We start from the raw sequence: 10,498 nt of genomic DNA on the forward strand, positions 1-10,498 counted from the left end.
TTAGACTGGCTACAGCATGCCCACCCATGCCTGGGCAGGAGGGAGGGCAAGCAATGTTTGACTGGATGGGCCTTGCCAGTGGGCCTCAGCAGATGGAAACCCCTTCAGGCCCCCGCCAGCCAAACAGAATCCATCCTGAGAACAGTGAGGCGTGACCAATGGAAGGGAGGAAGGCACCTACCTCCGTGGAGGACAGGAAACCATGCCAGGTCTGAAGAATGCACCGACCCTCCACTGCTCAGAAATGAAGCACAAACCAGCCAGCCAAACAGAATCCATCCTGAGAACAGTGAGGTGTGACCAATGGAAGGGAGGAAGGCACCTACCTCCGTGGAGGACAGGTAACCATGCCAGGTCTGAAGAATGCACCGACCCTCCACTGCTCAGAAATGAAGCACAAACCAGCTTCCACAGGCAACTGCCTGTCAGCTCTCTGCTCTCCTGCTTCTGGGGGTCCAGTTTGAGATGCCCAAGAGTATGCTAGCTTTCCCTTCTGGCCTCTTTGGCCAGCTGGACACCTCATCTTCATAACCCCCATTTGTAGGACCAAGAGGAAGGCTGCAGAGCTAGGCAGAGACCAGCAACAAAGCGCTAACCAACGAGGTGACATCCATGGGGAGGAAAAGGGCCCAGTTTGGCAGCTGGTGCTGTCGGTGCTGGGATGTGGGTGGTGGGGGTGGTTTTCTTAGAGTGCTTGGGAAGCCCATTTTCTCCTGGAAATCTACACTCAATGGCAAGTCTTGGGTTCAGTTCTGCCTTTAAAGCTGTTGACTTACTGCAGATACTGTGTCCTCAACAATGTGAGTCAAGGAATTCTCTAAGTGTTTTATTCCTCCTGAACAGCAGGCCCAGGGATTTTTGGTTCCAGAACACCTGGTCTGCAATGTCATTAGAAATAGGGATGGTGACACATGCAATTGAAAGCACCCTTAAAGGGTCTAGAGAAATATTTTAAAAATTAAATCACTTATTATTTTTTAAAAGCCAGACCTAGAAATTCCTGAGGTATCAAAAAAAAAATATATATATATATGAAAGAGAATGTATTTTGCCTTATTCATTACATTAGTCAAGAATGAGTGTGTTATGCATACATTCCAGAAGGGAGGCACTGATGAATTGGAATGTTTAAGGCATACTTTGTGTTCTTTGCAACATCCCATGAGCAAGTATGCATGGGACCATATCCTTGGGGATGCTGGGGAGTTCTCTCCTGGGCATAGACCCCAGATGCCAGGTGTCACACCATTCATTGCCCGGGTTCCAAGACCTGTCTGGACTCAGTGTATGCCTTGCTCCGGCCAGTGCAGCTCTCTGGCATATGCCCCTTTGCAGCTTCTGATCTCATTGCCCAGCTCCAGGCACTTGTTCAGGCCTTGCACCCCAGACCTCCAGCCGATGAAGCCCTGAGTCGTCTTCGGAACTGGGGGGGACGGAAGGATCTGCAATGGAAATACAAGGGGTTTAGTTACCTTGGGCCACAGTAACAGCAGTAGTGTCCACAAAGATACCCAGGATCAGTGTGTGAGGCCTGGTGTGGGAAAGATGAAGAAAATCCAGTATCCTTAACATTAACTGAAAATAAACACATTCCCATCGGCTCGACTCTGAGACTCACATCTTTCTTGGAAGTAAGAAACATCAAACACGTTTCTTTATCCTGTAATGCTTAACACATTGAAGTCATGACCTCACTAAAATAGCTTTTATTTGGTAAAAGAGCAAACTCATATGTGGACTCTTAAAAAAAAAAAGTGGGTCTCATAGAAGTAGACAGTAGAATAGTGGTTACCAAAGACCAGGAGGGGCCGGGGGAGGGGAAGAGGCTGGTCAGTGGGTGCGAAGTTACAGGTAGACAGGAAGACTGTGTTCTGGTGTTCTAGGGTGACAATAGCATTGCATACTTTTTTTTTTGTATTGTATACTTCTAAATAGCCAAAAAGGAGAATTTTGACAATAATTACCACAAATAAATAATAAATGTTTAGGTGGTGGATAGCCTAGCTACTCTGAGTGGGTCATTATACAATATATGCATGTATTGAAACAACACACTGTACCCCATAAATAGGTACAATAAAAAATAAAAAAGAGACAATAAGAGAGCAAAAGTAGCAAAGAAAGCTAAGGTGTGGAAATATCAAATACTGTATTTCTCACTGGCCTTTACAAGACAGGACGATATTGTCAGATGGTATCTCAACAGTGACAAATCAGCCTGTTCCGACTGGAAGGCTCTGTGATACGCATGTGTGTACACACACACACACACACACACACACACACCCCAGATGTAAAGAACATGGGAATAAAAAGCAATCGAATTTAATTGAAAACCAAAAGCAAAATGGGCTTTTATCTGAAATGAAAAAACACAACTTCATTTGCCAATTCCTTGGACAGACTTGAAATTTTTGGAAAATGAGATATTTAGCAGGTTCTCCCCTCCTTTTGATTCTTTTTTTTTTGTGCTGCTGGCCGGTACAAGGATCAAACCCTGGACCTTGGTGTTATCAGTGCCACACTCTAACTAACAGAGCTAACAAGCCAGCGCCAGTTTACCTTTTGAAATAATCTTCTGTTCTGCTCCTAGAAGGTGATTTGAACAAAAACAATGAGAAATATTTGTTCCAACCGAAGGACAGAGGTTTAATATGCTTGGGGTTATGAGTTCATTCTTAGTAAAGGAATCTTCCAGTGGGGCTGTGGCAGGAGAGGAAGAACCCGGGTGGGCTGGCTGCCGCTGGTGAGCGAAGCCACTTAACATATGTTCTTGATGAAGTATTAAAATTAATCTCCTGAGAGGCCTCATGTAGGGAGGGTCATTGATACATGCCAGAGGGGCTGAGGTTTCCTCCAGCCAGCTACGGACAGAATTGGTCCGAAGGGTTCTCCACACTGCTTGTCCAGTGAGGCCCTGGGGAACACACAGACTAGCTTCTGAGCCTCTATCCGACTTGTAAAAGCAATGCAGTTGACGTGCACCCCGAGATGTCATGTTTCACCCACACGATCAACGAGATGGCAACACTAGTGTTAACATGGGTGTTCTAGAAGTAAGGGCAATATTGCAGTTTCTACTGAAAATGCAAATTCCGGTAACCCACCCCTAAAGCATTTATCCTAAGATATTCTGATAGCGGCACATGTACATGCCAATGTTAGTGCAGGGGATACACAGCAGCCCTGTTTAATAGCAAATGACTGGACATAACCTATGTATCCAGCAACAGGACAGGGGACTCATTAAGATATGGCCAGTCCACACCACAGAACACCATGTGGCAGTTTAAAAGAATGAGGCACCTCTGTATGTGTGGAGATGGAACAACTTCCAAGATAAATTTCTAAGAGAAAAAAGGTGCAGAAAAGTATGTAAAATATGGTATAAGTTGTGTAATAAGAGAACAAGGCTAAAGATGCACATATATGAGGGGTCTTCAAAAAGTTCATGGAAAGATTCATATTATATTCCAATTGTATTTTTCCATGATCTTTTTGAAGTGCCCATGTATGCCTTTATATGCATATTCTATCATGGAAGGGTGCACACTGGACTGGTGGGTTGGGGGGCAGGGAGGCTTTTCATAGCACGCCTTTTGGGTATTAAGATTACCTGTTAAAAGTAAATATACTTTTAAAGGCTCCTGTCACCTGAAGAGGGGATGGGAAGGTGGATGAAGGGAAGCATTTCCCATTTTTGGGGCAGGGAGGAAAGTGCAGAGGGAGGCAGAAGCTGTGTGCCTCTCTCACCGGAACCAAGGTCCTGTCCCCGTGTCCCCACCACCTCCGCCCCACAGGCTCAGTCTGGGGTGTGTGGCTGGAACATCTGGAGGCAGGAGGCTCACCCAGGAGGAAACAATGTTTCGGTTTGTTCTGGTGCCTAAACATTTCCTCTCTGTTCTCCTGCCAGGAGGATAGATTGTACTGGAATCTGGGGGCACTTTCTTTGAAAAGAGAATGTTTCTAGTCGCAGCTGCCGCCCACAGTCATTGGAGCCCTTTGTGGCAGAGGGAAAGGTCCCACCCAAACCCAGGCAAGGTGTTTGGGAGGATGGCGTGTGGCTGTGAGAGAGGACAGTCGCTCAGCCAATCACTTGACGCTGTGTTCTCTGGGGTGGAGGTGGAGGTGGCCGAATTAAAACCCAGCCCTGGAAAAATGTCAGGCCCACTTCCTGGCGCCTCTTCCTCTGTTCCCCAGCCAGCCCGCGGCTGCAGACCACAGGAGAGCGAGCTCCCTAAATGTGTGCTTTCATTTGAACAATCGCTGCATTTCTAAGCATTTATTCCAAGAAAACTACGGACTGAGAGCAAAATGCTTTGTCTACAAGGAGGTTCCTTCTAGTATTATTCTCCCAAATCTCAAAGTGGAAAGAACCTAGTTGTCCAGGGATAGGGGAACGGTTAAATAAATTATGGTCGATCCATGCAAGGGAGAAAGAAGCAGCCATTAATATATTGGCAATTTGGAGTGCATGGAGAGACATCCAGATACATTGTTAAGTAAAAAGAGGAGATTACAAAGCAGCTCGTGTCCTGTGATTTTTAAACATATAAATAAGTGTGTATGTATGTTTGTGTGCATGCATATGATTTGGAGTGCATGGAGAGACATCCAGATACATTGTTAAGTAAAAAGAGGAGATTACAAAGCAGTTCGTGTCCTGTGATTTTTAAACATATAAATAAGTGTGTATGTATGTTTGTGTGCATGCATATGTATATATATGAGGAGTGGCCGAGGATAACATTTAAGAGCAGGGCTCCGGAATCAGACACACTTGCTGTGTGACTTGGGGAAAGGAATTCAGCCTTCATCAGCCTCAGTTTCCTCATCTGTAAAACGGGTCTGATGATGGTAAAATCTACCTTCTAGGGTTGTAGTAGAAATAAAAGGAGATAACCCATGTAAAGCACTCAGCACAGGGAGCAACTAAGAGATAACAAGAGCTAGCATTTAGGAGGTGGTCACTCTTACAGGTATATGGATGCATAGAACCTCTGGAATGAGTGCTCCAAACTATTAACACAGGTAAGAGTACATGTGGGTGTTTTAGTTACCTTGGTAGTTATATTTTGCTGTCTTTCTGAAAAAAAATGTTTGAGTGACTCTAAATTGCTTTATTACCAGGGGGAAAACTCCTCAACATGTCTCAGTGGAGCACATCCATTCATTCATTCATTCTGCTCACAGATGCATACCCACCAACTTCTCACCACGTGCCAGCTGTCCCATCAGATCCTGGGGGCATGTCAGGAAAAGAAAATTCACAGGTCTGAACTCCCCCTGTCCTGCCATCTTCATCTTGGTTTCATCCCCTGTCCCCGTCAGTACAGGACTGCCTTCTCATAGTTGGGCAGGGGGTAGAACGCAGGACTAAAATGACAGACCCATAAGAAGAGTCCAGGGACATTGCTCAACCACTTTTAGAGGCATCTGACCCACGTCCACAGCTGACCGGGGAGGGACACCATCTGAATCCTCTCTTCTGGGATTTCCTGGTCACCCCTGCCTCTCCACCCCCATCTACTCTCTGCTCAGCAACCAGAGTGATCTTTCCAATGGGCCTCCTCACCATTCCACAGCACTGCTTACAAGTCTCCATGGCTTCCGTCGTAGACTGGTCTCGAGAGTCAACTCCGTCCTCTAGCCTCTGAGGTCCAGTGGGACCTGGCCCCACCCACTTCTCCATCCACATCCTTCCCTTGTCATGCTCACCCTCGACCCCAGCTCACTAAGCTCCTGCACATCACCATCCTGCGCTGCTCCTGAAACACACCAATCTGTGTTCTGCCACAGGGCTTTTGTACATGCTGTTCCCTCTGCCTGGGATGCTGTTCCCAGGGCTGGTTCCATGTCACCCTTCAGTTCTCAGTGCAAAGGGCACCTCTACAGGGAATCTTCCCATCCTCTGTTATGCTCCAGCACAACAACCACCTATTTCCTCCATGGCCTCTAGCACAGTGTGTAACAATTTTGTTGATTGCTATTTAATGTTGGTCTCCCTGATCCAGACACTTACGATGGATCTTGTCTTTTTGTTCATCACTGTTTGCCCAACCAAGCACCTGGCGCCTAGTAATAGCTGACAGACCTTAGCACTTTCTAAAAATACTGGGCACTTTTCCAAGTCCTTCACACGTACCATCCCACTCAACCCTGACACCACTCCCTGAAGTAGGTGCTTCATTAATCCCCATTGTAAGAAGGAGGAAATGGAGACAGAGAGGTCAAGCCACTTGCCCAAAACCACACAGCAGGTGAGTGGCAGAGCAGGACTTGGATCTCAGAGGTCTGACTCCAGAGCCCGGGTCTTTACTGCAAGCATTTACCCTGTAAGTGCTGAAAGAATGATGAGTTGAGCCCCTCATTTTCTTGGCTTCTGCAGAGTGGGAGGCAGTGATCCTCACATATGTAGAGACATTTAACCTGATAGGTTTCCCAGGTCTGAGCTTGGAAAGGGTGTGGGAACTGGACTGCGTGGGTGCCGGGCGCTGCTGCAGTCTCACCTGTGCAGCTGGCTTTGTGCCTCTGGAGCAATCACACTTTCCAGTGGGGTTTATTCCTTACTGAGGAAAATGGATATTTAAAAATGACTTTGCAAACCTTGATGTATTTCTCCACTGGGGTCACTGGCCGGATGCGGAAACGCTCGGGAAGCTCGATTCTGGGCTTGGGGGTGGGGGCTTCTTCTTCACCCTCGATCAACTGAAACAGAATCCCCCCCGAGATGGGAAACCTCAGGGTGAGGCCGGGGATGTATCCTCTTTATCATTCCCCCTAGAAGGCCACATTTCACAGATGACAAACGTGGGGCCCAGAAAGGTTAAGAGATAGCTTGTCTCAGTTACACAGAAAAGAGTGGAGTGTGAACTTTAACACAGGCCAGCTCAGCCCAAAGCTCAGCACGAAGCCGAGATGATCTGCTACCCGCTCCTACTGCTCCCCACAGCCTACTAATTTATTTCCCCCTGCAAAGGAATTTGAGAAAACTTTACATGTTAGGGGCTGAAAAATGCAAACAAAGTTTCAGGACCAACCTTCAAAATATTAGAGAGCTCCCAGCCCTCCTTTTAATTTTTAAAGCCATTTTGAGCTCTGAAAACCCAATTTAACTACGTTAAGGATTATTAATATAGATTCTTTTTATGCATTTTATGTTAATAAGATCTCACGTTATGCATAAAATGTCAAATTGTATAACTCTCTAAGAATTAAAAAAAACTCATTAAGAGTGGCATAATTTTAAAGCTAGTTGGGGGGGTGGATTACAAATGGGGTTTACGCTGCCTTGAATCATAAATGTTTTGAATTATGCAGTTCTTCAGTACAGCGTCCCTCCTAAGTAATGTGGCTTCCTTGTGTTCTGTCCTGGAGATAGTTTGAGAGGTTGCTAACTGGTGGTCACCGTCCCACTGAAGCCTATGTAAGCATTTTGTGTGTTTGTCTAGTGTTTCATAAATCTGAGCCGCTTAATCCAGACTCGGAACTTCATTTCAACATCTGGATTTCTGGAGTCTCTTGAGCAATCAGAATATGCAATTGGCCTTCCCACATGGTAGCCCTAAACTGCGCTGATGGTGGCTGCCTCTTTGGACAGGCCAGTGGTCTCTTTGCCAGTGTCACCACCACTCCTTATTAATTATGTTTGGTGTCTATTCCTGTTTCTGTCACCTATCTGGTCCCTGTGGACTTCTGGACTTGTGATCCCTGGTTTAGGGAATACCATCAGTATTTTCTTCATAATCCCTCATGTACACTTGGCCTCTAAGCCTGACTAGGTGTCCATATACTTCCTCCTTCCACCTGTACCTCACAGTCACTCAATTAAGCAGGTGATGACAATCACCCCATTTTACAGATGGGAAGTCTGAGGTCAGGTGGTCGTGCAATCACATTGAACAGCTTCTTACCTTATAACGTCCCTTATTAGTTGTGTAACTTTGCAGTTCTTTGAGCTCAATTTCCTAATTTGTAAAATTAGGTATAAAACAATTCCTCTCTTTGCACAGAGATTAAATGAGCTGGTTCTGATGAAGCACCTAGAACATGCCAGGCACGTAGTAAGTGCTCAATAATTCGTTAAAGGACAGAAGCTTCTGGTTTCAGAGTCAGCAGTCTTCACTTACAACATGCTCTTTAATTTTATTCTTGCAAATGATACACTTCATAACCATTCATTCTTCAAAATGATTGATTCTATATCCTCAGGACTCATAAAATTTATATTTACCTCCTTGAAGGGGGTTGTTAAAAATCCCCAGTTCTGGAGCCAGTTTTGCCTCGCTTCAGATTCAGCCTTCAGACGACATTTCCTGAAAAATAAAGTTCCAAAGTGCCGGGCAACATTTGAAAATGGTTCAAGCAGCAAAACGTAAAGGTCCATCGGGGAAAATTGTAAATCCTTCATGCACATTGACTGAATAGTGGTTCTGTACCAGCGATGGAGCTGGGTGCTGCGGGGAGGGAGAGCGCCCCCAGCACTGAGCACCTCGTGTCATTGTGAGGGAGACCCCATGCTAAGGAGAGAGAGACGATGGCTGGATGTTACACGGGGGAAGGGACACTAAACGCCCCAGGGGACTTCTAGGTACTAGACCACTTATTTTAGAGGCCCCCCCATGACCCAGTCAGGGGCTATGTTAAATAATTATGGAGGTACACAATAAATACCCTTGTCCTCAGGGCAAAAACTAGCACGACATGAATGAGGCACCCAGGTTGCACTCACGCCTAGGTTCCTGTAAGTGCAGCCTTAGCATTTTCACGACCTTGACATCTGGCACCTCCTTACATATTGCACCCCAGGTGCCTCGTCTGCCTCATCCTAGTCCGGCCCTGCTTTTGTTCCACATCAGATATAATTTATACATAGCTACTACCAGCTGAATTGAGTTGCAGCTGACAAGCTGATGTGTCACATTTTGCAAACATCTAACTAAACATTTAGTCATTTTGATTTTTCAAGTTTCTTCTGTTTTGCAATCAATATCTGCACATACCCACCTCCCAGCTCTACCCTGTCTCAACAGTTTTGGAGGCTCCGGCCAAGCTCTTTGCCCTGGGCACTGAGTATCTAAGGCAGAGTATATTTCCAACAGAGATTGTGAGCCACAAATATGAGCCACACATGTAATTTTAAATGCTCTAGTAGCCACCATTAAAAAGAAGTAAAAATAAAAATGTGACATTAATTTTAATAATTCTTTTTGTATGAATCTTTGAAATCTGTTGTATATTTTGCATTTGCAGTTCATCCCAATTTGGCCCAGTTACGTTTTAAGTGCTCAATAGCCACATTGGACGTTGGACAACACGGTCTAAGGGCTTAACAGACCCTGTTCCCAGAGGAGGGGCCATCTGATTTGGGTTTTGAAGGATGAGTAGGAGTTTGAAGATGAAGGAAAGAAAGGGCATTCCAGGTGGAGGGAACAGACCCTGCTAGGTAGTATTTCCTATTGAGAATATTTGGATAAAGATAAAGAATTTTTTTAAAAAATTAATAGCTGTGTATTTTACACCAAATGATACTAGTTTTCCATTTATGTGAGTGAGGTAAAGTTTCCTATAAAAATAAATTAAGTGAAACAGCCAATTTAAAGACAAATATGAAGTGACTAATACAGATTTTATGAAGAAGTAGCAAAAATCAGAGGGATGGTAAATGAGATAACTGAAGTATAGGAGGTAAGCAATCATGTCTGTTGTTAACAAAACTTACTTGCATCAAAATTAGCAACTTCCCTTATTGGTAAAGACTTCAAAGAGATGGGATAAATTCAGCAATCAAATAGAATGCCAATTAAAAATTTCCATTACAAATGTCTACTGAATATAAATCTTTTAGAAAATGGATTTACTTTTAAAATTAAAAATTCTTATTATTTAAAAACCCAGGAAAATCGAGAGATAAAGTGAACGTGTATCTCTCATTCAAACTGAACAAATATTAAGACTTTAAAAAATTCGGTAGATCTTAAAAATGAGAGTCAGCCCTCGACAAACAGATCTGTGCCCATTGCTGTACAGACATATGCAAAGTCTTTCACACCCTTGTGTTCCTAACATTGCCCCCTTTCCTCAAGGCCCCTGACCATCTTTAGCACACGCCCCTTGTGCCCAGAGGTCGACCACCTCCGGGCTTGGTGGGGAAACTGAGGCCGCCAGGCGGCACAGTCCCCCGGGTTACCGGATACTGGTGTTTACCAGATTTCGTCCTGGGCGACAAGGTTCATGCGCTGGGCCGCCTCGGTGCCGAGCGGTTTCTGTGCCATGGGGCCTGTGGTCTCCGAGCGCCCTGCACGCTCACTCGGGTCCTGGGCTCAGCGTCTCGCGTCTCCTGGGAGACCGGTTGCCTGGCAACGCGGGACGCTGAGGAGGAGGCGGTGCCGCACCTGGCGGTTGTGAGGCCTCTGGGCTGTTGCCATCAGTCAGACCAGGGGCTTGCTGCCAGCCTCTTCTGGCTTCTGAGCCCTTCGCCCTCCCCCCGGCCCACCTG

General features: G+C 45.6%; 1 protein-coding gene across 1 annotated transcript; it reads right to left on the reverse strand.

Annotated features, from left to right (window-relative positions):
- Positions 1-1,028: 1,028 nt before the first annotated feature.
- Positions 1,029-10,284, reverse strand: LOC103610311 (chromosome unknown open reading frame, human C20orf85). Its single transcript, XM_008594502.1, has 4 exons — positions 10,207-10,284; positions 8,234-8,315; positions 6,607-6,708; positions 1,029-1,442 (listed from the first exon to the last, which is right to left on the reverse strand). Exons 1-4 carry the CDS (start codon positions 10,272-10,274, stop codon positions 1,281-1,283), a joined length of 414 nt encoding a protein of 137 aa, XP_008592724.1. The 5' UTR covers positions 10,275-10,284; the 3' UTR covers positions 1,029-1,280.
- Positions 10,285-10,498: the final 214 nt, after the last annotated feature.

This window comes from Galeopterus variegatus, unplaced genomic scaffold (assembly GCF_000696425.1).
Source record: "Galeopterus variegatus unplaced genomic scaffold, G_variegatus-3.0.2 Scaffold10907, whole genome shotgun sequence".
Lineage (NCBI taxonomy): Eukaryota > Metazoa > Chordata > Mammalia > Dermoptera > Cynocephalidae > Galeopterus > Galeopterus variegatus.

What these genes read in the sequence shown, in the direction of transcription:
- LOC103610311 (XM_008594502.1), bottom strand. Translation starts at nt 10,274, where the DNA reads ATGGCACAGAAACCGCTCGGCACCGAGGCGGCCCAGCGCATGAACCTT. An exon ending in GTCGCCCAGGACGAAATCTG is followed by an intron (nt 8,316 to 10,206) that starts GTAAACACCAGT and finishes TTTATTTTTCAG; the next exon opens with GAAATGTCGTCTGAAGGCTG. An exon ending in CAGTGGAGAAATACATCAAG is followed by an intron (nt 1,443 to 6,606) that starts GTTTGCAAAGTC and finishes TTTCCATTGCAG; the next exon opens with ATCCTTCCGTCCCCCCCAGT.